The 27,899-nt window shown below is 43.5% G+C and overlaps 1 protein-coding gene across 5 annotated transcripts; it reads right to left on the reverse strand.

Moving 5' to 3' along the window:
• Window positions 1-21,057: 21,057 nt before the first annotated feature.
• blvra (biliverdin reductase A) lies at window positions 21,058-27,745 on the reverse strand. 5 transcript variants are annotated; one of them, XM_076744947.1, is made up of 7 exons: window positions 27,559-27,745; window positions 24,961-25,080; window positions 24,141-24,263; window positions 22,772-22,869; window positions 22,435-22,524; window positions 21,987-22,155; window positions 21,058-21,698 (listed from the first exon to the last, which is right to left on the reverse strand). In XM_076744947.1, exons 1-7 carry the CDS (start codon window positions 27,567-27,569, stop codon window positions 21,443-21,445), a joined length of 867 nt encoding a protein of 288 aa, XP_076601062.1. In that variant the 5' UTR covers window positions 27,570-27,745; the 3' UTR covers window positions 21,058-21,442. The 5 variants fall into 5 exon arrangements, with proteins under 5 accessions (XP_076601062.1, XP_076601060.1, XP_076601058.1 ...); XM_076744945.1 differs by having other exon boundaries at window positions 22,417-22,524; window positions 27,572-27,741; XM_076744943.1 differs by having other exon boundaries at window positions 22,417-22,524; window positions 27,559-27,741.
• Between the last annotated feature and the right edge of the window lie 154 nt (window positions 27,746-27,899).

Below are 27,899 nucleotides of genomic sequence, written 5' to 3' on the forward strand. Positions count from 1 at the left end.
TGAGGAAGTGGTTTAGCCCTAAAGCCCAGTTTGATGTTTGAGTAGACCTTGTCCAGTGTGTTTACTCCCCTGGTAGCACATTTAACATGTTGATGGGGTTTAGAGAGCACTGCCTTTAAATTAGCATGGTTAAAGTTCCCTGCAATGATGTGGACAGCCTCAGGGTTCATACTCTGCTGGCTGCTAATAGTGTCATGTAAACATCCTAGGGCCGAGCTAGCATTTGCATCCAGTGGAATGTACACAGCCGTTACCATTAAAGTGCTGTTTACAGTCTTAGTGTTAGGACACCAGCTGTTGTTCACATAAATGCATAGTCCCCCCCCTTTGCTCTTACTGGATTCCCTGGTCCTGTCGTGATGGTGTGCTGTGCGGCCTGCTAGCTCGATAGCTGTATCTGGAATGGATGAATGAAGCCAGGTTTCCGTGATGAGCAGAATGCAGCTGTCCTTCACACTGTTGTTTGCTGCAACCTGTAGATTAAGTTCATCCATCTTGTTTGCGAGGGATCTTGCGTTGGAGAGGAAGACACCAGGAAGCGGCGGTTTGTGTGGCCGCCTCCGTAGCCTCACCAGTATGCCGGCTCTGCAGCCCCACTTTTGCCTCCTCTCCCTGCGCCGCCTTTGTCGCCTTCCCGCGGGGATGGTAATCCACGAAGAGCCATGGCACCTGCTGATATCCACGTCATGGGAGTGGAGAAACTCGGCTGCAACAGCCTGCTCACTGTGTAAATCTATTTCTAGGAGATCGTGCCGGCTGTAGATGTTGTTCGCCCAGCAGGATGTTATCGAGATGAGTAACAACACATACACAAGCATCCAAACATAACACCTATCAGCTGTTGTTTGAATTCAGGTGTCTGTTCTTTGTCTACCAAACATGCCTGCATTATTATTAGAATCAGTGTCTGTTACACAGCACAGCACAGCACAGACAAGGTTACATTTTCACACATTTTGTGTTATTGTGCTTCTCTTAACATTTCCACAGCGGTAACATGAGCCCTCACCCTGTTTTTGTCCTGTAGAAAGAGAAAGCGTGAAAACCAGCAGCAGGACAATCGGCTGTACGTCAAAGAGATAACAAATGCCTTTGTGTTCTTCATGAAGGAGCAGAGGCCAAACGTGGAGGCTGACATCAGCAGAAAAGCGGGCCCGGCTATGAATGCAGTCCTGGGTCAGAGAGTAAGTGTGCTGCTTCTGTATGTTTGACTCACTCACTGTAATAATCTTGATCAAAGTTTGGTCAAAAAAAATGTTTGTGTGTGTATATATATGTGTCTGTGAATGTTTTTATATTGGTGCTTGCATGTGTGTTGACCTGTCAAAGGAGGAGCAGGCCAAATACTATGAGCAGGCCGAGAGAGAACAACTCCTCCATGCCCAGCACACCCGGAGTGGACCAGTGGGGAGCTCACACATCAGTGCACGAGAGCGAATGAATCACAGTCACTGCAAAGACTCTTCATCAGCTGACACCAGATGGTCTGTTGTTGTTTACAGGGCAAAAAGAGGAAAAGAGACAGGAGAAAGGCATCCAAGACATGTGTGACGGAAGCTTCACGCCGTCAGACAGGTGTGATGGTGCCCCATCACCTGTAGACGGTCCAGGTGCAGCTGCCACACGCACAGGCTCCAGTCAGTGCTGTTGCTAGGGTCTCTTGGGACTCCAAGAAAGAAATCCCTGGGGCCCCCACCCCACCCGTGCACGCTGCAGAAATTTGGTTTTTGCAAACATAATGCACAATGTGGGATGATGATCCTGAGGAGAGATATGAAAGAAATATTTTTATAACATCTTTATCAAGTCATTTCAAAAATGATTTGACATTATGATTCAACATGTTTTAAGTTTTAAAGTTCTCCTCAGAGTACACACATATCCATCATTATGCATAGCTTTTTCATACAAGGTGCAATTAATTATTATTATTATTATTATTTGACAAACTATGACTAGCACAGAAGTCCAACAACAGAACACCACTCAGGTTCAGATCGGGGAGGCCGTTCCTCCCAATCACGCCCCTCCAGGTATCACTGTCGCTACCCACGTGGGCATTGAAGTCCCCCAGCAGAACGATGGAGTCCCCGGTTGGAGCACTTTCCAGTACCCCTCCCAGGGACTCCAAGAAGGCCGGGTACTCTGCACTGCCGTTTGGCCCATAGGCCGAAACAACAGTGAGAGACCTGTCCCCGACCCGAAGGCGCAGGGAAGCGACCCTCTCACTCAGCAGGGAGAACTCCAACACATGACGGCTGAGCTGGGGGGCTATAAGCAAGCCCACACCAGCTCGCCGCCTCTCACCGCGGGCAACTCCAGAGTAGAAGAGAGTCCAGCCTCTCTCAAGGAATTGGGTTCCAGAGCCCGAACTGTGCGTGGAGGTGAGTCCGACTATCTCTAGTCGGTACCGCTCAACCTCCCGCACTAGCTCCGGCTCCTTCCCCCCCAGCGAGGTGACATTCCATGTCCCCATAGCCAGAGTCATTGTCCAGGGTTTGGGTCGTCAGGGCCCCCGCCCACGACTGCCACCCAAAACGCAAAGCACCGGCCCCTTCTGGTCCTTCCTGCGGGTGGTGGGCCTACGGGAAGGCGGGCCCACGTCGCTCCTTCGGGCTGAGCCCGGCCAGGTCCCGTGGGCAAAGACCCGGCCACCAGGCGCTCGCCTGCGAGCCCCAACCCCAGGCCTGGCTCCAGGGTGGGGCCCCGGTGACGCCAATCCGGGCAACGTGAACATCCTCGTTTTTTTACTATCCATGGGGGCTTGTGAACCGCTCTTAGTCTGACCCGTCACCTAGAACCTGTTTGCCTTGGGAGACCCTACCAGGGGCATTAAGCCCCGGACAACATAGCCTCTAGGATCATTGGGGTACTCAAACTCCTCCACCACGATAAGTTGGCGGTTCAAGGAGGAGGCCTCGAAGAAATTCTGGCAAACCGTTCGGCGCCTCAGGAGGGGGAAGCAGCTCTCCATTAATACCGTTTACAGTGGAGGTGGGGAGCTGCTGACCTCGACTGGGGATATTGTCGGGCGGTGGAAGGAATACTTCGAGGATCTCCTCAATCCCACTGTCATGTCTTCTGCAGAGGAAGCAGAGACTGGGGACTTGGAGGTCGATTCGTCCATCACCCGGGCTGAAGTCACTGAGGTAGTCTGCAAGCTCCTCGGTGGCAAAGCTCCGGGGGTGGACGAGATCCGCCCTGAGTACCTCAAGTCACTGGATGTTGCAGGGCTGTCCTGGTTGACACGCCTCTGCAACATCGCATGGCAGTCGGGAACGGTGCCTTTGGACTGGCAGACTGGGGTGGTGGTCCCTCTGTTTAAAAAGGGGGACCGGAGGGTGTGTTCCAACTATCGGGGGATCACACTCCTCAGCCTCCCTGGGAAAGTCTATTCCAGGGTACTTGAGAGGAGAATCCAGGCGATAGTCGAACCTCGGATTCAGGAGGAACAATGCGGTTTTCGTCCCGGCCGTGGAACACTGGACCAGCTCTATACCCTCCCCAGGGTGCTTGAGGGTTCATGGGAGTTTGCCCAACCAGTCCACATGTGTTTTGTGGACTTGGAGAAGGCATTCGACCGTGTCCCTCGCGTCATTCTGTAGGAGGTGCTCCGGGAGTATGGGGTTGGAGGCCCTCTGCTGAGGGCTGTGCAGTCCCTGTACAACCAGAGCAGGAGCTTGGTCCGCATTGCCGGCAGTAAGTCGGACCTGTTCCCGGTGCATGTTGGACTCCGCCAGGGCTGCCCTTTGTCACCGGTTCTGTTCATTATTTTTATGGACAGAATTTCTAGGCGCAGCCAGGGACCGGAAGGGGTTCGGTTCGGGAGCTGGCAGATTTCGTCTCTGCTTTTTGCAGATGATGTTGTCTTGTTGGCTCCATCGAGCCAGGACCTTCAGCGTGCACTGGGACGGTTCGCAGCCGAGTGTGAAGCAGCTGGGATGAGAGTCAGCACCTCCAAGTCCGAAGCCATGGTTCTCGACCAGAAAAAGGTGGCTTGCTCCCTCCGGGTTGGAGGAGAGATCCTGCCTCAAGTGGAGGAGTTTAAGTATCTTGGGATCTTGTTCACGAGTGAGGGAAGAATGGAGCGTGAGATTGACAGGCGGATCGGTGCAGCGGCAGCAGTAATGCGGTCGCTGTATCGGTCCGTCGTGGTGAAGAAGGAGCTGAGCCGAAAGGCGAAGCTCTCGATTTACCGGTCAATCTACGTTCCTACCCTCACCTATGGTCATGAACTTTGGGTCATGACTGAAAGAACGAGGTCCCGGATACAAGCGGCTGAAATGAGTTTCCTCCGCAGGGTGGCGGGGCTCTGTCACCCGGGAGGAGCTCAGAGTAGAGTCGCTGCTCCTCCACATCGAGAGGAGTCAGCTGAGGTGGCTCGGGCATCTGTACCGGATGCCCCCTGGACGCCTCCCTAGGGAGGTGTTCCAGGCATGCCCCACAGGGAGGAGGCCCCGGGGAAGACCCAGGACACGCTGGAGTGACTATGTCACTCGGCTGGCCTGGGAACGCCTCGGGGTCCCCCCGGATGAGCTGGAGGAAGTGTCCGGGGAGAGGGAAGTTTGGGCGTCCCTGCTCAGACTGCTGCCCCCGCGACCCAGCCCCGGATAAGCGGGTGGAAATGGATGGATGGATGGATTATTGTTATTATTATTATTATTCTTATTATTATTATTATTATTATTATTATTATTGGGCTATTATTATTAGCATTATTATTTGACTGTCAGTCTGCCTGTCTATCTACATACTCAATAGAAGTTTTGTTGTTGTTTTTTGCTGGTGGTGAGTGAAGCAAATCTACTGGGACTTACCAGCATCAGGCTAGTGGCTGCTGCTAGCTAGCCTGCAAATGTTGTTGTGTCCAGTTTTCATAACATTCATCATCGCTTAATTGTTAGCTTAGCTAGCTGTGTTTGCCCCTATGGAGCCCACACAGTAAGTCAGTAGGCAACAATACACATACCACTGTCTCTTTTTCTTTTTCCTCCTTTTCTTTTCTCTAGTGATGATAAACTAGAATCTTTTGAGGGATTACGATTGATCGGATCAGTCTGAAGAGGGGAGTCGAATCATTACGGATCACTAGAATCACTTGAGTCACCAAAAAAATTAAAAAAATAAAAATAAAGTAAAAGCTTCTGCTAAGTACCTATATTACGTCTTTTTTGATAAATCAATAATAATAATAGCCATAATAATAATAATAATAATAGTAATAATAATAAAATTCCATTATTGTTCTGATGTTGTCAAAGTAAACTTGTTTCGTGCCTACTGTACTCCTATGTATTGCAGGGTAGTTGTTGATCTCATCGCAAACGTGCCTATTCTCTACGAGCATGAAGCATGTTGTTCTGTCACGCACATTCACTGACACTTGCTCACACACACACGTAACCCTCTCAGAGTCAAGACTTGTTCCGAAACCCCGCCTCGTACAGTCAGCAAGAGACTCCTCCTCGAGTCCGCTGTGCTGGGCTGCTGGCGAGATCCAGCAAATCCACGGTCAGGCGGGCCGTAACGTATCCCTCGGTTCACCTTAAGTTTTGTTTCTGTACTGTGAGCAACCAAATCCTCGCTGATTCGTCGCACCCATCGACCCGCTGGTCGTACCGACTGTTAGGTTTCGTTTTGTGTGGGTGACCAACTCGGCAATCCTCAGGGAGCTGCTGCTGCAGCTGCTCTCTCTCGGATCTGTCTCAGCGCGAAATCTCACACGGGCTCACCCTGAGTGTCTCTCAGCCCTGCCTGCCTTGTTTTTGATGATAGTCTATGCATTAAACCAGGCCAAGTCATCAGTAAGCCCGTGTGAGATTTCGAGCCAGCCAAACAGAGGATCTGAGAGAACTGAGCAGTAGCAAACCACTCGCTGATGCAGAGTTGGTCACAGCCACGCGAAATCTAACACGCGGATACGGATCAGCTGAACAGAAACGAAACTTAAGGTGAGCTGGATTTTCAGGGATTGTTTACGGCCCGACTGACCAGCCAACCGGGGCGGAGTCAGCGCTCACTGTACCTTGAGACAGAGTTGTGTGTGTGTGTGTGTGAGCAAGTGTCAGTGAGTGTGCATGACAGAGCAACAACAACGTGCTTCATGTTTATGGAGAATGGCGAGAGTACTAAAGTGGGATATATAGACTATCCCGGTTTCATTTCTCTCGTCTTGACTAAGTGCCATTTGTTGAATGTTGAACAATATATTAATTAAATGTCGTCGGACTCTACGTGAGCGGATCTGTAGCTTTTTTTTTTTTTTTTTTCTTTTTTTTTTTGGGCGGATCTCTGTAACGGCTACATCCGGGCTGAATGGATTACGTAGTTGAACATCCGGTTAACCGGGATTCATCCGGGTTTTCCCCATCTCTACTTTTCTCTGCTTCTTTTTTCGGCTCCCGAGGGATAACTCCTCTTCATTTCTTCTACATTCAGAGTGGGAGGTGGGGGAGCTTGACCCTGGGGGGCAGTGGGACGAAATCATGTTTGGCACAACACTGGACAAATCACACTCAAATTTCACTTTTTGCACAATACAGGGTCAGGCTGAAGGCAGATGGGGCGGAGCCCCATAAGGGGGATTTGCTGCTGAAGTGTCATGTCATTGCAAACTGCCCATTGTCGTTGCTGTGGAGTATATTTTGGCAGCCCTAGGGGGCCCCTTAGTGGCCGGGGGCTCCAAGCAACTGCCTACCTTACATGTATAGCTATGCCAACAGCTACATACAGCGTAACAAGGGATCACTCAGAAACTCCAAGAGAAGAAACTCATTGCATAGAATGGTTGGCTTGGAGTGTAAATTGTGCTGTGATGTAGCAGTCTCAACCATACACTCATTTTTCCCTGGGCTATGCTAACATTTTCCTGTTTAGAAAACATTTCAAAATGCATTATTTTCACAATTTCACAATGCTTAGATCCAGTCGAGGGGCTGTGCATATATTGCTTAACCAACTGGGTCGCTGGGTTTGCATGTGGACACCATGCTGATTGCTAATTAGAAGCTAGCGGTTAGCGTTAGCTTGTGCTATATGGCAAAACACACGCTACAACATGCAAGGGTTTGCGCTAATCTACAAAAGAAACACACAGCTAAAAAGTCTGCAGGTATTTCATGCAATGTTTAAAGAGATCCCTCCTGTAGAAAAAGTGCCGGACTTTGACTTCACCCGATCTTCTGTTCTCCGGTAAACACCTTTGTTTTCTGTATCTGAGTCTGTGTTTTGTCCTATTTTTCCTGGATATCTGCTTATCAGTGACTATTAAATGTTTGGTCTGCCAAACATTTCAAGAAACTCTCAATAGTTCTGAAAAGAAAATTGATCTTGCCACACCTCGCCCTTTGAGAAACAATAGTTCTGAATGGGACATTGTTCAGTACTACGGCTTATATATCTGTCAGTCCCAGCTCTTCCTCCCGGAAGGCTCTCATACTCTGGCTACCTTCATAGACTATCCATGATGACCTTCATAGACATCCATGACGCTTATCAGCTGGGGATAAATCGGGTTCCACTCTCCAGAACTGTAACCCCACACTACATCTGTTCATGTCATGCTCCACCATGAAACCATCCAGTTCCACAGTTCCACATCCTGCATCCCTCTCATCCTGGGGTACCCCTAGTTGTGCTGTCACAACCCCCACATTGACTGTACTACAGGGGCCATCCTAGGATGAAGTGCTTCATGTCACCAGGTCTGCCTCAAATAAGCCACAGCCCTGCAGTGTTCCTCCACGCCGAGCTTCAATCCTGATCTGTCAGCAGTTCCGCCACAGTACCGTGACTACAGAGAGGTCTTCAGCAAAGCAAAGGCAACCTCTCTGCCTCCTCATCATCTTTATGACTGTGCCATCGACCTGCAGCCTGGCATGTCCCCACCCAAGGGATGACTGTACTCACTGTCAGCCCCTGAGAGAGAGGCCATGGAGACCTACATAAATGACTCTCCGGTGGCTGGCATCATCCACCCTTCATCTTCGCCTGCTGGCCCTACTTGCTCTTATCCCCTCCACCTTTGAGCTTCTTAAGGGGGCCACATCCAGACGGACCCAGCCAAGGTCTCTGCTGTCACCTCCTGGCCGGTTCCTGACACCCACAAGTAACTGCAATGTTTCCTGGGGTTTGCAAACATTTACAGATGCTTCATCTGCAGCTACACCTCTGTAGCTGCTCCCTTACTGCTCTCACATCATCCAAAACACCTTTCCAGTGATCCACAGTGGCGGAAGAGGCCTTCCAGACTCCTCACCCAGTTTTGCTTCTCCCTTGCATGTCAGTCCCACAAAACCAAGCCGGACACCTTATCTTGCCAGTTCCAGAAAAAGGAGCAGACTGTGGGACCCAAAACCATCCTTCCTGCTTCCTGTCTTCTCACTCCCATCACCTGGGAGATTGAGGGGAGGATGAGGTCTGCCATAGAGGGTCAACTCAGTCCCAGCACCTGTCCCCCTTATCATCTGTTTGTCCCTCCTGCCCTGTGGTCTGATGTCCTCCAGTGGGTTCATTCCTCCAAGCTCACCTGTCCTCCAGGGATTCAGAGACCTTGAGATGTTCTCTGTCAATGCTTCTGGTGGTCAACGCTCGAGGAAGACATCAGAGGGTTTGTCAATGCCTGCCCAATGTGTAACCAGCACAAGCCCTCTCACTACACCCCTGCCGGGTTCCTACAGCCCCTCCTGGTTCGTCATCGACGATGGTCCCACATCCTCCTGGACTTTGTCACTGGCCTGGGCCACCACAGCCATCTTGACTGTGGTGGCCCGATTCAGTACAATGGCTCACTTCGTGCCCTTGTAAACTGCCCCCAGTTTACCATCCGTCTTCTGGCGAGAGTTCTGCAGTCTGCTTGGGGCCACTGCCAGCCTGTGCTTCCACCCCCAGTCCAATGGACAGATGGAACGTATGAACCAGGAGATGGAGACGGCCCTCTGATGATTGGTTTCCCAGAATCCCTCATCTTGGTCTCAGCAGCTTCTGTGGGCTCTGATCACAACTGGGTTCATCTGCTCCCTGCCTCCATACCTTTGGTGAATAAACAGCCAAAATAAACAAGTGGTCCAAGACAAGCCTGAGCCAGCTGTAGCTGTAAGATTTATCAAAAAGGAAAGTTTTAGGCCTACTCTGAAATGTAGAGACAAAGACTGGAAGATGGTTCCACAGGACAGGAGGTTGGTAGCTCAAGGCTCTGGCTCCCATTCAGCTTTTGGAGACTTTAGGAAACATCACTAAGTCTGCATTCTGGGAATGCAGTGTTCTAGTGGGGTAATAGGGCATGTTAGGCTCTTTAAGATAAGATGGTGCCTGACCTTTAAGGCTTTGTAGGTAAGGAGAAAGATTTTAATTCTGTTCTGGATTTTACAGGAAGCCAGTGCAGAGTGGCTAATATTGGAGAAATATGATCCATTTTCCTTGTTTTTCTCAGAACACATGCCACAGCATTCTGGATTAGCTCGAGAGTATTTAGCTGTTAGGATTGTGCCTCTAAATTTTTGCTGGACTCAAATGTATTGAACAAACAAAAGTACTTTTGCTCAACAGTCTTTCTTAACAAAAAGCGCACTCGCAATGAGCGGAGAAAAACGAGAAAAGAAAACACAACTAGAGGGGTTGAGGCAGAGCAATCACTCGATGTGGCTGGAAGGCACTGAAAGAAAAAGCACACGTGAGTGGCAGGCCAAAAACAAAACAAAATCCAACATAAGAATTCTTTAGTACACACAAGAGAAAGTTTGGCAGAATAGTCTTGGCAATACTCATACTAGGGGCTCATTTTACACAAGAGAGATCAGGACGAGCTGGCAACCAGTAGTGCAGAGACCCAACCTAAAGTACTATTGGCCTGATGAGCCTGATGGGCAACAGGTGATGATTTGGCAGCAGCCAGCTGAATGTAGGAGACCACGCCAAGCCTCAGACAGACAGGGGAAAGACAGACAGACAAATAACACTAAGGGAAAAAGTGGAAAGGAAAAAAAGAACAGACACGTTGGCGGATCTTAACATTAGCAATGAATTGAGGCAGCCTGATAGTAAGGAATTACAATAATCCAACCTGGAAGAAACAAATGTGTGGATTAGTTTTTTTTTTCATTGTTTTGAAACAAGATATGTCTGATGTTACAATGTTGCTTGATGAAAAAAGACAGTCCTTGAATTTTGTTTTATGTGGGAGTTAAAGGACAAGATGATTCTCAGATTCTTTGCAATGGTGCTATAGGCCAGCGCGATGCCATCCAGAGTAGCCATATCATCAGAAAATGAATTTCTAAGGTGTTTAGGACCAAGTACTATAACTTCAGGTTTGCAGTTTAGTAACAAAAAGTTTGAGTTAAGTAAACTGATTGGTTTCATCTGCCTTCTTTGATAAATATAGCTGGGTGTCATCCGCATAGCAATTAAAATTTATGAAGTGTTTCCTGATAATGTTGCCCAAAGGAAAGGTGCTATTTTTCTCTCTGTCTAAGCTGGGTGTGGCTTGCTACACTCAGCTGGCTCCGCCTAATCAGCTGCACACCTGTGGTGCAGCGAGCTGATTAGTATTTAAGGAAGGCTCTTGGCTCTACTGGTTGCCGAATTTTCATGATCTCTACCATGAGTTTCATGTATTTCCCCCTTCTGAGTATCATTCAGTCTTACTGCCAGAATCTTTCCTCATGTGCTTTAGTGAACTCTATGTTAGATTTGTTTTTGGACTGCCACTCATGTGTGCTCTTTTGTTTTACTGCCTACCAGCCACGTCCAGCATTTGCTCCACCTCAACCCATCCAGTGGTTTTTTTTGTTTGTTTTCTCTGCTCCTTAAGAGTGTGTTTTGTGTTAGTTTTACTCTGCTCCTAGAAAGTGTGCTTTTTGTTCTCATTTATTATAAAATAAACATTTTCTTCCTTTGTTATCTTGTCTCCGGTCTGCATCTTTGAGTCCAGTAAAATATATCAAGGCACAGCCTAACACAGGGTAATCATCATTAACTTAAACAAATTGAAATCGACCTGAAAAGAAGGACTTCAACCATCTTGATACACTTCCTGGTGAACACCCACTTTAAAAATTCTGTAGGTACAGCGTCAACACATGAGGTGGAAGAGTTAGGCACAGTGACCAGTGTCTTGCAGAGCTCACTAATGTAAAACTGGTGAATTTTCCACAGTAACATCTTTCTCATGGGGTTTGCTGAGGTCATCTGTGTTTACAACAGCAGCAATGCTGGCTCTAATTGATGTTATTTTGTTATTGAACAATGATGTACGTTCTTTACAATTCGATGCATTTTCTGTAATAATCATGCGAGATGCATGGCTTCTGTGTATATATTCCAGTGAACTGTGAGCCCAGTCTTCCTTTATGTTGCTGCAGTTCGTAGAGGAGTTAAAAGATATGGGAGATGTTGAAAGGACAAGTGCTACGGGGAGTGCGAAGATGTAGAGTAAACCAAGCCAGCAAGCCACTGTAAGCAAAATCATCAGGCAGGGTCAGCAAAGTGTCCAAAAAAAGAGTAGGAAGTAAATTGAATAAGATCAGAGCTGAAAAGGGTTTTTCATAAGCTGCCAAGAGAACAGAGAGAAATTATAAAATGTTGGTAGTGCAATAGGAACCTGAGGAAATGGGGCTGATAAAAATATCTGCATGGATAAGAAAAGACTTTTGGGATTTGCCATGGTTATTGTGTTGTTGAAATATATGGGAAATCAGAACAGATTAAGATGGTGTTCGAAGCTGCCAGGTGATTCTTAAATGTTGCTGACATATCTATAAAAGATTCAGATGCTATACTGAGGGACGGATTTGCACCAACTCAGACTTCTGGGTTACAGAATGGACAATGTTGTGAATGGGATTACTTTGGCTGGACACTGTCAAAAATTTTCATCGTGAAGCTGTTACAATCCAGTACGTGACAGTAATGCAACTTATATCGATGAGCTGTTGAAATAGAAGAAACTATTGAGAGCAATGTGAACCATGTGACCATGTGGCAGCAAGATCAAAGAGTGTCACATCTCTCTTATCTAATGGCTCTGGTTGGTGCATTCCATCAAAACGTGATTCACATGCTGTTTTCCAGACAACTCCTAACTTGAAAATTTCTATCCTCCAACTCGAAAAAGTACAATGGAATGCAACTTAAGAGATTTCCTACTTGTAAACTTGGCAAATCCATCTCCCCTGACATCATTAAGAAGCAGTCTTCTGATGTCACACAACAATGGAACTTTACACTGTAAATGTTAAATGATCAACTAAAAATATATTTGCCAGTATTTCATATGTTAAGCCTTAAATTTATACAGTGGCATGCAAATGTTTGGGTAATTTTAGTCAAAATGTATGTTACTGTTAATAGCTTAGCAAGTAAAAGATGACATTATTTCCATTATAGGAGCATAATTTTAAAAATGACAAATTTCTTTAATATTTTTATTTAGATTATTTAATTTAAATGTTTTTTGTTCTGAAATAGCAAAAATGAAAAATGGAGTGAAGCTAAAATGGTTACATGGTCAGTACAATCACCCCCTTAGGCAAGGATCACAGCTCAAAACACTTTTTGTAGCCAGGTAAGAGTCTTTCAGGTCTTAGTTAGGGGATAATTGCTCATCTTTATAAAAGCCTTCTAGGTCTGTGAGATTCTTGAGCTGTATTGCATGCACTGCTCTTTTGCAGTCTATCCACAGATTTTTGATGACATCTAGGTCAGAGGACTCTGAGGGCCATGGCAAAACCTATGGCTTGCACTTCTTGAGGTAGTCCATTGTGGATTTTGGGATGCGTTTTGGGTCACTATCCTGTTGTAGAAGCCATTCTCTTTTCATCTTTAGATAGTGTGATGTTTGCTTCCAGCATTTTCTTGTATTTAACTGAATCCATTTTTCCCTCTACCAGTGAAACATTCACTGAGATCATATTTCTCCAATATTAGCCACTCTACACTGGCTCCCTGTAAAATTTAGAATAGAATTTAAAGTCCTTCTCCTTACTTACAAAGCCATAAATGGTCAGGCACCATCTTAACTTAAAGAGCTCAAAGTACCTTATTACCCCACTAGAACACTACGTTGCCTGTCTGTCTTCTGTCTTTCTGTCTGTCTGTCTCTCTCTCTCTCTCTCTCTCTCTCTCTCTTACCCAACCGACTGAGGCAGATGGCTGCCCACCCAAAGCCTAGTTCTGCGTGAGGTTTCTGCCTCTGACGTCATCATCACGCGCACATACTCTGACGCTCGAAATAGAGACACGCTAGCCTGTCCTAGCGAAATTATCTAAAGATGATACACTTCATCAAGCTGCAAAGGATTCTTGGTTTGGATAACATTGCACAAGCAGCAATCATCCGAGAGGCCTGTTGTTTTTGTAATCTCAGCATTTCTAAGAAAATCCAGTGTTTGCTCCTAGCATATGCTAGCATTAGCATAGCCAGTAAGCCGCAATGCCCACACTGGACTCTGTCGACTCACCTGGACAGGTGGAAGAACTGTTAGACAAGGCATACAAAAAGATCGCCGGCCTTCTCAAGGACAAAAAACGGATGTTGAATGAGCTGCTGAGTAAGGATTGCCTGCTGACCACCATCAGGTCTTGTTTCCCGACGCTGACCAACTGGCTGGAGACATCGTGGATCAGTGAGCCCACACCACTGAACACCACCTTTGCACTTGGGCACACAGTTCTCTGGGAACGGTTTTCCTCCTGTCAACGACCCGCCTGCTCCACTCCAAACAAGAGGACCCCCTGGACTGAAGTGGTCGTCCGAAGCGGACAATGGCGAGACTCCCTCACTCCCGAGCCCACTGCTCTCCTACAAGTACGTGGATTTGTCCGTGAGCGAGACGCTGGCGGCCCGGGACCAGCACCAGAAAACTGCGCCTGTTTCTCTGGCCACAGACATCATGCCTCTGCTGACGGACACGTCAGCTTTCCCTCCATTCACGGCTAGCCGCCCTTCAGCAGAATCCCAGGTGGTGTCTGGCAGAGGGAGAGCTGCGGTCGATGATACATGGCCCCCCCTCAAACTGCAGAACCGCTTCAACGTGCGAGCGCCCTAGGCGATACCACCTCCAGCGGGCCGCTGCCGGCGAATGGTGTTCCGGCGTCTATCGGCCCTGGAGGCCCGGTCTCTTCCCAAAAACCATATGTTGTATACACAATCGTCAATTGTCTTATTTTCATCATAACAAATGATAATGTCCTTTTCTTTAAAATGGATTACTTGTTCAGTTTTACTGTTAATGTAATTTTGAATGTCCCTCCAGAATATTGTAGTATACACACAGTGATAGAAAAGATGGCAGTTTCTTCCTCTGTTCCACAGAAAACACAAGAATATTCAATATTCAACTTAAATCGCTCCAAGATTTTTTTTTTGCTGAATAAATTTTATGCATTATTTTATGAGACCTCTTTAACTTTGTTCAAGCAAAATTTGTCCCCAGCCAGCCAAACCTTCCTCCAATCGATGTCCCCATACTGCGGGGTCCAAAAGGATTTTACTGAGGGCACAGTTACAGTCAGCATGAGGCTCCTGATGAATGGATCTGTCACAGAGATGCTGGTTGTTGATCCTCTAAACAGCTGCAGTACACTCCTCGGGATGGCATCAAAGACCACTGCATATTCCTTTGGGGTGATTGACAGCCTGAATTTGTCCAGGAGTTCACCATTCCTCAGTAACTGTCCCTCAGCATTCACAAGTTGTTTGACTAAGACAATACCATTCTCTACCCATTTTTTTTATAGTACAATGATTTATTTTTATATTGAATATTCTTGTTATTGTTATGGTCTCGATTTGTGCACGGTTTTTGTTCTTGTCCTGCCTGTGTTTGTCCTCTTCCCTCTGTTTTCTCCCTTCCCCTCTTGCTCTCCCTCTCTGCAGCGCTGGAGTGTGGAAGGAGGCGGGGTCGATCTCCTGGCCACTTGGAGACACACCTGTATGGCATCAGCTCATCAGCCGCGGGCTACTTCTACCAGCCTTTCCACTTGCTCAGTGCAAGCTCCAGCGTCTTTCGCTAGTTTACTTCAGTTTTCAGTTTATTGCTTAGCGTTTCCCTGAGAAGGTGATTTTTTGTTCTAGAGAAATTCTAGTTTTTCCGCATTGTGGTGATTTTGAGTTTTTTGGCCTTTTGCAGTTTGCTTTGCCTTTTTCCCCTTGCAGTGATTTTTGCTGCCTTTTGTTTGTACTTTGTTTGTGGAAAAATAAACTCTGTTCCTGGTTCTCTGCATTCTGGGTACTGGCCGTGTTTGTCGTAGCTCATACTGTAACAGTTATTCCAAATGTAGTACCTAGTTGGCGAGAAATTATGTTTGTACACCATTTTCCAGGCCAGCAGCGCTTGTTTACGAAAATTTGCTAATTTAACAGGTGATTTTTCAATCTTATAGTCAACAACAACAACAACAAAAATTTTGGACCACCAATTGAGTTAAAGATTTGTTTAGGGAAAGTATTCCCTATATTGTCTTTTTCTTTGATCGAATGAGTTAACCATTTAACTTTGAAAGTATTATTTAATGTTTCAAAACTTTGTACTTCAAGGCCACCATCCCTTCTCATATTACATAAAATATCTTTCCTTAAGTAATGAGATCTGTTCCTCCAAATGAAATTGAATAAAGTTTTATCTAAATGTTTGTGTATTGCAGCAGGCGTATGTGTCCGTATATGTGTCCTTATCACTTGACGTTGAACTTTTTTGTTATTTGATCCACTATAGGGTCAAAGTTAAAGTTGCTGCAAAGTTTTTCATTTTTATCAATGACAACACCTAAATATGTAACCGTATTCTTCACAGGGATACCATTCACTTCAGATTGATCACATTCCTTCAGTGGTGATAACACAGATTTGTTCAAATTCATTTTTAAACCCAACACAGCAGAGAACTCCTCAATACAGTGAACAGCTTTGATCATCTCAGACCTGATAGATAGAAAAACTGTGGTATCATTGGTCAACTGGGCTAATTTAAATTCTCTATCCAAGGCTGTTATGCCTTGAAATAAACCTTTCTTAATATGCCCAGCCATGATTTGAGCTGCAAGGAGGAACACGAAAGGACTCAGGGGGAATCCTTGTCTTATTCACCTGCAGATGTCAAATCTAGGAGTTGTACCGTGGGCTAGCTTAACAGGGCTGTTACATCCATTATATAGAGTTTTAACCGCCTTCAGAAAATGACTTCCAAAACCAAAACACTTCATAGTTTTAAACATAAATTGGTGACTTATCATGTCAAATGCTTTGTAAAAATCGACAAATAAAATAAAACTATCATCCAATATATATTCATTGTAATCAATCATATCTAATATTAATCTTACATGATTAAATATATTTCTTCCAGGCATAAAACCAGATTGTTCTTCATCAATGATATCATCCAGTCCAGAATTTAACCTTTTAGCAAATACCATGGCAAGTATCTTTGCATCGTTATTCAACAGACTGATTGGTCTCCGTTTCTCAATGCTCAGTTTATCTTTTTTTCCAATTTAATAGGACCTTGATGAAGACTTGATGGAAGTTCTTCTTTTTCTATGGCTTCTTCAAAAACAGCAACTAAAAATGGGGCTAAAATCTCACTGAACTCTTTATAAAATTCACATATCAACCTATCATTACCGGGAGATTTGTTATCTTTTAGAGAGTCAATACATTTTTGTACCCCTGTTAAGCTAACCCTCAGGCCACACACAGTTTTAAAGCCGTCATCAATACCTTTAATGTCCTTTTTAATATCTTGAAGAAATAAATCAACATTACCTCCATTTTCAATGTCAGCAGCATATAATTTATGGTAGAAATTAGCTACATAGTGGGAAATGTATTTTTCATCTTCACATACCTGGTTATTAATTTTAAGTTTACAGAGAGAAGAAGACTTAAAGTTCCTTTTTTCCAACTGAAAAAAGTATTTGGTGCACTTTTCCCCTTGTTCTAGCCACTTCCTTCGAGACCTGACCCTGGCCGTTTCCTCATACATTTTATCAAAGTCAAGTTGTAAAGCTGACAGTTCTTTTAGTTCTTCTCCAGACAGACTTAATTTCTCTAATAGTCTTATTATTTTTGTAATCATCTGATCTAATCTGACTTCTCTTTCCCTCCTTGCTTTGGCAATTTTTTTCCCCAGATGCAATAGCTAACTTTCTAATGTCATATTTCATCAATTCCCAATATTTCCCAAAACTGTTTAGTGAATTTGCTTGCCCCCAGTATTTTTCAATTATTTTTTGAGCTTCGTTTTTAAATGGCTTATTTTGTAATAATGTTTTATTTAGTTTCCAGTAATCTCTATTAGAATTGTATCTATTTGCTGCCATATTGACCTCAACTGTAACGGCCTGATGATCTATAAAGACTGTAGGTTCTATTAGCACAGACTCCACCTTATCATCTATCCCTGAGGAGACCAACCAGAAATCTATATGAGATTGTTGAGATCTGTCCTTATTACTCCAGGTATATATTTTTTGGTTTGGATTTTTGTGCCTCCAGATATCAATAAGGCCCATCCTGCCACAAATATTTCCTAAATCATTTGTTCCTCTGTTCTTAGGAGGCCATCTGTCTAGGTTTTCATCCATCACTGTATTAAAGTCTCCTCCCCATAAGACCTTGGCTATAGGGAATGTTAGTAACAGCTGGTTAATTTTGTTTTCTATTGTTGAAAATATAACTGCATTATTTGATGTTGGAAGCATATATATTTATAATAATAAACTGAGAATGTTCAATATCTACAAGGAGGATTATCCATCTTCCATTACTATCTGAGAAGCGCTTGATAATCTTATCGCTAAATTTCCCCTGTAGCATAGCGACCCCTGCTGACCTGTTGCTACTAAAGGAAAACCACACAACCCCCCCAAAAATTTGCTCCTTTATTCTGGCAGTGTAAAAATAAGCACTTTCTCTTTAATTGATTTCTAATACCCCTGGCATTGACAGAAAGAACACAAATTGACATTCAAAAAACAAAACTGAGAATAAAAAGGTGAAGACACTCAAAATCCCCTCTTAGGATTTGAGGAAAACTGTTGCCTCTGCAACAGACCAGTACAATATTAGAAGTGAAATTCAAATAATTGGTGTCTGCTAAACTGCCCCGGCTTTACCAGAGGTCATCACAGGAGGCACCAGTGGCGTCATTAGGCCTATTTTAGGGGGGCTTCAGCCCCCCTAAAATGTTCTTAAGCCCCCCTAAATAATTTGATATTTTTTATTGATTTTTTTTTTATTTTTTATTGATTTTTTTTTTTTTTTTTTACAAAAAAAATCTCTGACAAATTTTATATAATAGGGCAAGAATAGGAGTTAAAATAAATATTCACATTACCTGTCATTAATTTATAATCAGAAATCTGTCCATTTCCCTTTATTTCATGGTGTAAGGTAGAGAGCCCCTTCACTGCGCCATTACCCAGTCCATTCCACTTGGCCATGTAGAGTACGCCCACATCACTGAGAATCCAGTCCATGTTTTCCCTGCAGCGCGTTGCAGCGCGTGTACCTAACTTTGCAGCACACAGAGCCAACTATTGACTAGAGCAGCAGTAGGAGAAGAATGGATATACGAAGGTTTTTCAAAAAAGTAAGTATTCATCACTGCTGGTAGCAATTAGTTAGCTCCAGCCCACAGTTAACAGCAGATTGAACCATGAACCAAGCATTTCCCATTTTACAAAAAAAGAAAAATTATAAATAAATTAAATGAAAAAAAAAAAGACGTATAGGCGATCTCGGCTCACGTCTTTTACCTCTGTTGTTTTGCGGCCAAGAGGTAGATTCCAGCCATAAAGGAACACTGCATATGCTAATTAGCTAGCCAGTAGCTAATATCATGGTCCTGGTTGTAGTGTCAAGTGTGCCCTAATAAGCAGACTAATACTAGCCTACTACTACTACTACTAGTAGTAGTAGTAGTAGTAATAATCAGAAGAAGAATAATGATGATAGTAATAATAATAGGCTAATTAATAATATAATAATGATTATAGGTATTTTTTGTTGACAGACTTCCTGAGTTTATTGTTTATTTTTGTTGTTGCAGTAGAGTATGTCTGTTAAATCTGTTGTGTTTTTCTTGTTGATGGTGTTAATCTGATCAAAAAAAAAAATTCGGCATGTGTTTTCATTAAAATTTAATGGTGGCCTAAAACAATTGAGTATCTACTAAATCTGTCCAAAAGTGGGAAAGTTATATCCCGGTTCTTGTTCGTTATTTGTTTTTTGGATTTCCTAATGTCTACTACATTCATTCATATCCTGTGCATCTCCAGGGGGCTAAGCCCTCCCTGTCCTCAGAACCTAGTGACGCCCCTGGTCATGGTTAGAGCTGTCACACTAGGGTTGTGGTACAGACAAAAGAAACAAATTCTGGGGAGGGTTTCTCTCTCATTGATATGGCCTGGAAATATGTCAGTGGTAGCCATGATAAGAGCTGCATATTTTTAAAAAGCTAAGGAAAGGGGCTTCACTGCATACCTTCTTATATCTTTTAGTGTAGGATACACTGGACCATCATTTTAAGAAGGAAAAAGAGATCTAGCCTTCCCATTCTACAAATCCACTAATTTGAAATGTTTTACCCTACTGCAGACAGTAAACTGGAACAGCAACATACTTTATGTCATAGCAGCCACAGCAACTGCACAGAACTGATGCATGAGAACTTCAAAGAGGTGAAGAGGGAGAGACAGCCCTTGGATGACGCCTAGAGGTGTAACCCATGATCAGTCCATCTTATAAAAATGTAGCGCAGTGAGGATAGAGATGTTTCATAGAGTATACAAGTGAAGCCTAAACATGGATCGGTTTGTCACTGTTGAAAGAGACTCTCCAGTAGGCACTGATGAACCACAGAATTGAAAAGTAACAATAGGCGTCATGATCATGTCAATTCAACAATTACATCTATAGTCTAATGCTTCTCTCTTCTATGAGCGCTCTCTCTGAGGCATGTGTGCATCACATTTTTATCAATTGCTGGTTTTTAGAATGCCTACAACCTGCACCTGTATTCCTTTTGTATAATTTCCAAGTCTAACCTTGCTAATGACATAATATCTTTTGGTGGGTTGTCCATTTTTACATAATTTGCATGAAACAAAAGGGTAAAGTAGACCTATCTAAAATGTGCTTTTAGTGGTCCATCTTTGGAACAAACAAACATCTTTGGAAACTCTAATGAGTTTCATCAGATCCATATTAATAACATCCTCTGTTGCATAATTATGTAGCCAGGTGAATTCTCCATCACATCTTCCCTTGAACTCATGATGCTTTCCATTCAAGAAAAAAAGTGTTCAGACTATTTTTTCACTCTTCCAACTACATTCTAGTTTTCCCTTGAGTTTCATTGTGTCTCCTGTGCTTCCTTATCTGTCTGTGTGTGTCTGTGTAGCGTGGCGAGCCTTTCCTGACTCTTCTGGCTCCTCATTTCCTGCTGATTACACACACATACCCACCATTGACCTTGGCAGAATGGTGGCTCAGTGGTTAACACAGCAGAGCATTTTGGTATGGAGTTTGCACATTCTAGCCCTTTTTGCATGGCTGTGCTCTGGTTTCCCCCCACCAGATCTCAGGTCAGTTCTCCTGTAAGTGCCCTCAGGCACTTCACTAAACACTTCAGTCCTCTTCTCATGTTTAGTGTTAGCGTGATTTCTGTAATTATTTCCTTGTGTTGTTTTCTCCAATTTAACTGCTGTCTCTTTTCCTGTGCTCCAGTGTCATTACACGCCTGGCTGCTGCTTGCCAGCTCTCCAACCTACTAATCACCTGCTACATTTGCCGGCTTACAGCATTCTCCCCAATTCATGCTGCTCCAGCTGGTCCAGCTATGCCTCACTGCCCTCTTGCCTTCTCTGTCAGCTAGCCCACTACCTCTTCCAATAAATTATTTCAATAAGCCATTTTATTCCTGAGTCTGTGTCTGTGTTAGTCTGCATAGCAAAATCATAGCACCAGACTAAATGGCCCTCTGGTCAGTTTTGATTACAAATTTTAACATGAAGTATAGATAAAAGGGGGGAAAAAAAGACTTGCAGTAAGCCAGCTAGTGTTGCCAAGTTTTCCTTTTAATTATATGGTTGAATGGTTTTTCAAAAAAGAAAAACATTACCTTCCATCAAACAACAGTCACAGTAGGTGCAGCCTACTGGATCTTTGTTGGATGCTGGAGACCTGTTCTATATGATATTTCCAGTAGTCACAATATTCTACTTTCAGACACTCATGTCTGAATATGTGCTGTTCATGTCTGAATGTATTATTCAATTCAATGACTCATCTTTCAAACAATAATTATGTCTGGTGTGATAAAATAATACATGTTCAATAATAATAATAATAATAATAATAATAATAATAATAATAATACATATAAATTCATGTTTGAATAAGATTAAGATTTATGATTATCATAAACTGGAGAGTCCCCTTTCAACTTTGGCAAAGTTGCTTTATTCTCTCTGCCAGTTTCAAGCAGTGTAGAATCCTGATTTTCTCTTTCTGGAGCTCCTTGGAACTCACTTGGCCCACAAGCTTGGCAGAGAAGTGGGTCAGGTCCTGCATGAAGAGGCCCACAGCCCCTTTGGGTACAGAAGGTATCTGGGTCAGAGTGCAAGAATCAAAGTGAAAGTTGATGTTCCTTCCCCTGGGGAGGCCTGGTCCCCGTTCTTCAATCCACCTCAGAGGTCTATAAGGACACAGATATTAATTACTCTTTCAATGCTTCATAAAGTCTCTCTCCACAGTTTACCTATATCCACATCAGTGCTCTCCTTAACTGTCATGACAACCAAGGGAGGGCAGAGGCTGGAACACATTCCTACTCAGTGGCTACTACAATGGCCTTTAAACAAGTTGTTAATCTAGCCACTCTCCAAAGAATGCTCTCATATAAAGAACGTTGCTGTTGCTGTGGTAGACATACAGATATACAGACAGACATACAGTCCATACATACAAATATATCCTTGCTCACTTGTTTTCAGATGTTTTCAGCTTTGCAGTCAACTTGCTGTAGTTGTTACTGGAGTCCTCCTCAATGGCTGCTGCAGTTACTGACAGCTCACCAAACAACTCAACCAACCAGGTGAGGCGAGCAATGCCAGTGAATGCTGGGAAACCAAATTGGGGCTTCACAGCTCCACCTTCAACAAATATCAGTACACACATTATTTCTATGAAATTATATACACAGCTTGAGTTTAAATCCTAAAATGTGGTTTCTACTGGTCTTGTAAGACAACACTCCGCATTAGACTGACATTTGATAAACAGGAAAACAGGATCAAATTTAAGCCTTGTTCTAAAACTAACCTAATAAAATACTTTCACTCCTAATTTTTAAACTGAGAGGTACGTTTGGATTAAAAAAACACACCACAGGGATACACACTACTGTCTCTTACCAGTAAAATGAAGGGTACCTTCTTGCAAGATTTTTCCCTCTACCTCTCTCTGAATTTCTTTGTAGTCTTCTGTCAGTAGCTCAATGTGTTCCTCATGAAGAATCAATCCTAACACACACACACACACCCACACACCCACACACACACACACGTTAACTGTGATAGTAGAATGAGATGCACAAACGTTTAGTTTGGCCTGTGTATTTTTGCAAAAATGTCTCAAAACCCAGAGCTTACTGAAGGTACCTAGCATCGATCTTCAACCTAACATTTTCCTCAGAGTGTAGATGAACAGTAAACTTCCTCTTGACCTGCATACATGTTCTACTTAGACATCGTCATACATTAATGTCACCTTTTTCCTGGGCCAAATCCCAGAGCTCCACAGCAGCCTTGTAGTTCAACGTCATGGGATATTCAACACAGACGTGTTTCCCTGCCTGCAGAAAAGTCCTGATGAGATAAGAAAAGAGAGTTTCTTGGTCAAAATTGGTCAAAACAGTAATTCTGCTAGGAAACTAGAAGTTGTGCATTCTGTTTCTCCATAAGAGAAATAGATTTTTTTTTTTTAAAAATTAGAGAACAGAGCTGTCAAGTTATACAGTGTCCAGTGTACTGTACTGTACGGTGAAAGAAGATGCCCAGCTTTTTTTTTTGTTTTGTTTTGTTTTTTTGTTTTTTTGGACATATGGGTGCTAAGAAAAAACGTGGCATCTCGCTACTACTATAAAGTTACAAACAGTTGCCTATTTACACGTCCAGCAACAGAGCAACATTAGCAATGATTTGGACTGGTTTCTCTGGCCACCTGATAAATGTAAGTCCAGTACTGGTGCTGAACAGAGGGTGTCCAGTGGGTTTATATGAGTTTTTCAGTGGAAATAGCTGCTTGCTGCTGCCCGAAACCAAAGGAGTGTTTCATAAAGGTGGCTTAGCAAAGCAGGGCTTATTGTGTATTGAATTAACTTTACAGATTGAACCAGGATCAATCTGTTTCATAAAGCTGGATCTAAAGTGGGCAGACTAAGTAAAGTCTGGTTCATTTCATGACTTGGAAACACAAACGTAACAGATAAAGCGCTGATCACATCAGTTCACAGTGAAGAAAATGGACATTTTAAAACAAGATTGGAATGTTTATGGCCACAAAACAGTACATATTAAATGTATAATATGGGAAGTTAAATATTACAACAAAGTCAAAAAAAAAAAAATCACTGCAATAAACAAAGCAAGAGAACTTCTGGCTGCAAGTTGTAGATCAGTAGGGAGCTCATACTGTCAGAAACAGAGATTAACTATCAGCTGTTAGCTATGTCTGTTGCTTTGTTATGAATGTAATTATGACATTTCAAGTCAAAGTGATGGATGTGAACTTTCTTTGTTCAACTTGTGCTTAAAATGATATTTTAGAATTAAATAAAATTATGCAATTATGTGCATCACAGTTTTTTATTCTCTTGAGCTGGAGTCCTGCTCAGCAGTAGTGAGCTCTATACTGCCACTGGTGGCAGGAAGACAACCTATGCTTCCTCATGTATCTTCTGGCTGCCAGTGGCCGCTCAGTGACTGAAATGCGAAGATATTGCCATTCATTCAGGACTTGTGGCCCAACACCATTCTAAGACGCGTTCTGCTGTTTTTTCCTTTTATTTTGAAGTAATTAACTGATTGATTCACTGGCTTATGTAATGTGGCAGAGATCACATTGTCTCTCAGATTACCTGATGTTGTCCTCATGCGACTCATTTTCAGTGCAGATGAACGCCACATGAATGTCTTCTCTGTTCACAGCCTCTTCAACTGATATTTGACTCACTCCCTGCTGAGTGCCCAGGCTTCTCCTGCTGACAAAAACATCTATCAGGATGATACTGACGAGACACTGCTTAAAAAAAAGTCACCTGTATAATAAGCCTGTTGCATATGATGTCACGTCACTCTTCTGGTTGCTGGAATTTGCTTTTCTTTTTCTTCATTTGGAAACAAAAAACAAATATACCATGTAATTTGGGTTTTCATTTTTGATTTAAAACAAAAAAACATGTGCCTTTTGTTTTTCTGGTTTCAAAAGAAACAATAAATTGGCTTAACATAAACAAGCCTCTTCATTCTTCAATTGAAAAAGGAACAATGATAAAACGAATTGCCAAAAAGCAAAAACGGACCATTTGTAATTGCTTTCTCATTTTTTGATTCTGACACGGAAACATTCTTTCCGTTTTTGGTTTTGAAACAAAATACCCAAACTCATTCCTCATTCCTAACCAACCCAACCACACCCTTGTTTAACAAACTGCTGATGAGGAAAGTCAAGAGAGCAGACACACAGGGAGAGAAGCAGAAAGAAGTGAGGTGGGGCAAGCCAGTGTGTGTGCAGTAGCAGTAGTGTTGGTGTGTGTGTGTGTGTGTGTGTGTGTGTGTGTGTGTGTAAAAGCAAGTTGAGCAGATAGTTTGTAAGTATACATTAGGTAGTTTGCAAGTACACATTCAAATAAGGTGGAGAATAAAGTAGAATTTAAATGGGCAGCTTGTGCACATTACCTAGATATGAATCCTCTAACACTGAGTTTCTCTGCAGGACTGCCAGGCAGGGGAGCCAACATGTCTCTGATCCTCACCCATCCAGCTGTACCCATGCCAACCACCACCGCTCCAAGCATACTGAGACACCAAGAGAAGAGGTTTTACAGTAGTTCAGTGAATGAATTTAAACTGGTTGTCCAGGATATCAAACATATAATTATGGATGGACAGAAATGCATGACAACAGAATGCAATGACTTCACTGTGAAAGATGTGGTTCTTGTCAACTGTAAAATTGCCCCATTACAAATGTTATAAATGAGAGTCAGAAGCTCAACTCAGGATTTAAAAAGACCATTAACAAGCAGTCAGAGTTTGACTGCAGCTGTGTCAAGTGACTCGGTTAAGTAACAATAGTAGTTTGTGGTGTTGAAATATAGATATCAGTGTCATAAAGTCAACACAACTGGTGCCGATCTCATTTGAACTCTTGTCTAATTTAATCAGAAAGCTAAAACTGACTGCATAGTCCACTTAAAATATGGTAACGTATCTGTGTGGATATGAATGGGGACAGTTCTAAAAAACGTGCTGCCTATGCAATGCAGAGCTCTCAAGTTTTGAACTGACTTTAGAGGGAGATTTTGGTGGCGGGGGTGGGAGTGGGGGTGGGGACAGGGGGCTGATCTGATATATGACACATAAATTCGTGCAAAAAAATGCATTTATTCAACTCAGCATTTCTTAGTGCAGGTGTGTGTGCGTCACACACCCCGCCCCTCTCCCTCCCGCTTAGTGCGTACACACAGAAGCCACCATACATGTAGTTGACCAACCACGTGCGGCTTGAACAGAAAAAAAGTCAAGAAAAAAAAAAAGAGCCGTTTCTTTACCGACACATCACTAGTTCCTCTTAGTGATGAGAATTCCGGCTCTTTCAAGAGAGCTGGTTCTCAGGGCTTGGCTCTCATAAAAGAGCCGGCTCTTTCGGCTCCCCAGTGGCTCCTCAGATTTTTTGTTGCTTAAATTAATTACCAAAATAATGTAAAATTATGTGTAGAATTAATTACTAATGTACAAAACATCCTTTATTGCAAATTTTACTGCATTTCCTGCAGTCACTCATTTTGACACCTTTCCGGCATTTTGTCTGTTGCTCTGTGTGTGTGTGTGTGTGTGTGTGTGTGCGCGCGCTAGTGATGGGAATTCCGGATCTTTTTAGAGAACTGGCTCTTTCGGCTCAGCTCACTAAAAAGAGCCGGTTCTTTCGGCTCCCAAACGGCTCTTCAGATTTTTTTTGTTGCTTTAATCGATATATTACCAATAATAATGTAACATTATGCACAAAATGAATGAATAATGTAAAAAAAAAAAATGTATTATACTACTATATTATAAATATGCCTTTATTTTTTCACTCTACAGTGAACTTTTAACTAATTTAAACTTTTAACTTTTTTATACTAAGCAACTTTAAAGTCAAGCAACACAGAATCCCTGAAAAACACGACACAACAAAATGTAAATTAAAAATATTTACTTTTCAGTGCAACAATAAATAAACTATGAAATACAAGAACAAACTTTTAGCTTTTTTATACTTAAGAAATTAAAAGTCAAACACAGGATCCCTGAAAAACACACAAGAGAAGAGCAAGTTGCAACAATGCACAGTCTGCTGAATGATGCTGTTGACACTGCAGCAGCAGCAGGAGCAGCAGCAACAGTTGCAGATGACACACTGGCACCTTCATTAATACCAGGTTCAACTGGTTGCTTCTCCAGTGGAACTGTTGGATGGACAGTTCTTAGGTGCCTGTGGAGGTTGTTGGTTGAGCCGGCTCGATAATGCACTCTGCTTTGGAGCCATCAATATAATTAAAGTGAGTCCAGATTTGGCTCCTTTTCCTGCTTTCACTCATTTCTGGACTTACATGTTGTTGGTAAATGTCCTCCGTTTTGCACTCTCTCTCCTCTCTTGACCCGTTCGTGTGCTGCTGCTGTGTGTGTGTGTGTCTGTAACTGCCGCCCCTCCCCCCTCTGCTCAGCGCACTAAGCGGCGCAGACACAGAGACGACGCCACGCATATTGACCAATCACGTGCGGCTTCAAGAGAAAAAAAGCGAGAGAAAAAAAAGTGTCTCGGAGCCGGCCCCCGTCGTTCACTTCAAAGAGCCGGCTCTAAGAGCCGTTACGTTCGCGAACGACACATCACTAGTGTGCGCGCGCGCGCGCGCTGTGTCTGTACCCCCCGCTCAGTGCGTACACGCAGAAGCCACCACACATCATGTAGTTGACGAATCACGTGCTGCTTGAACGTCGAAAGATTCGAGAAAAAAAAAAGCCAAAGGGGCTCCCGCTCCGATCCTTCTTCAAAGAGCCGTTCGTTCGCGACCGGGCGTTATCCTGGTAATTTCTTTACGTGAGAAATACAAGGTGTGGCGTGTGAGCGTGTGAACGAGTTGAAATACGTGTGTCTCACGCCCGATGCGTGACACCTGAAAGCATTGCCAACGTATGGCTGTAACTATTGATGCTGTTGCTGAGCATTTGTTCATCGACGGTCAGTCGGCGCAAGACAGGACACTCGCTGACAGGACATCGCTGTTCCCTTACCTGGTTCCCATACCTGCTTTTACTTAGCTCTTCCGGGACACACACGCAGAAATGTAGCTGTTGAGCATAGGTTGAAGACTGAAGACCCTGCGAGCGTCAATGGCACATTTTCAGTACGTCCCATGGCCGCTAGGTACCACTGAAGGCGCGTTTGTTTCGCTGCGTTGGTGAGACAGGCCTGCTGGTGGAAGAGGGGCGGAGCTGTCACAGGCTGCTCTTGTGTAAAAGTTGTGTAAAATGTAAACAGAAACAGAATCTAATGATCTGCGGAACTCTAAAAACTCATATGTAATGGAAAATTGTATGAAGACAACATATCAAATATTGAAGCTGAGAAATGT

The sequence above is a fragment of the Chaetodon auriga genome, chromosome 12 (genome assembly GCF_051107435.1).
Source record: "Chaetodon auriga isolate fChaAug3 chromosome 12, fChaAug3.hap1, whole genome shotgun sequence".
Lineage (NCBI taxonomy): Eukaryota > Metazoa > Chordata > Actinopteri > Chaetodontiformes > Chaetodontidae > Chaetodon > Chaetodon auriga.

Coding starts and splice junctions, on each gene's coding strand:
- blvra (XM_076744943.1), bottom strand. Junction 22,525..22,771: donor GGATTTGGCCCAGGAAAAAG/GTGACATTAATG, acceptor TGTGTGTGTTAG/GATTGATTCTTCATGAGGAA. Junction 22,156..22,416: donor AGGTACCCTTCATTTTACTG/GTAAGAGACAGT, acceptor TATTTGTTGAAG/GTGGAGCTGTGAAGCCCCAA.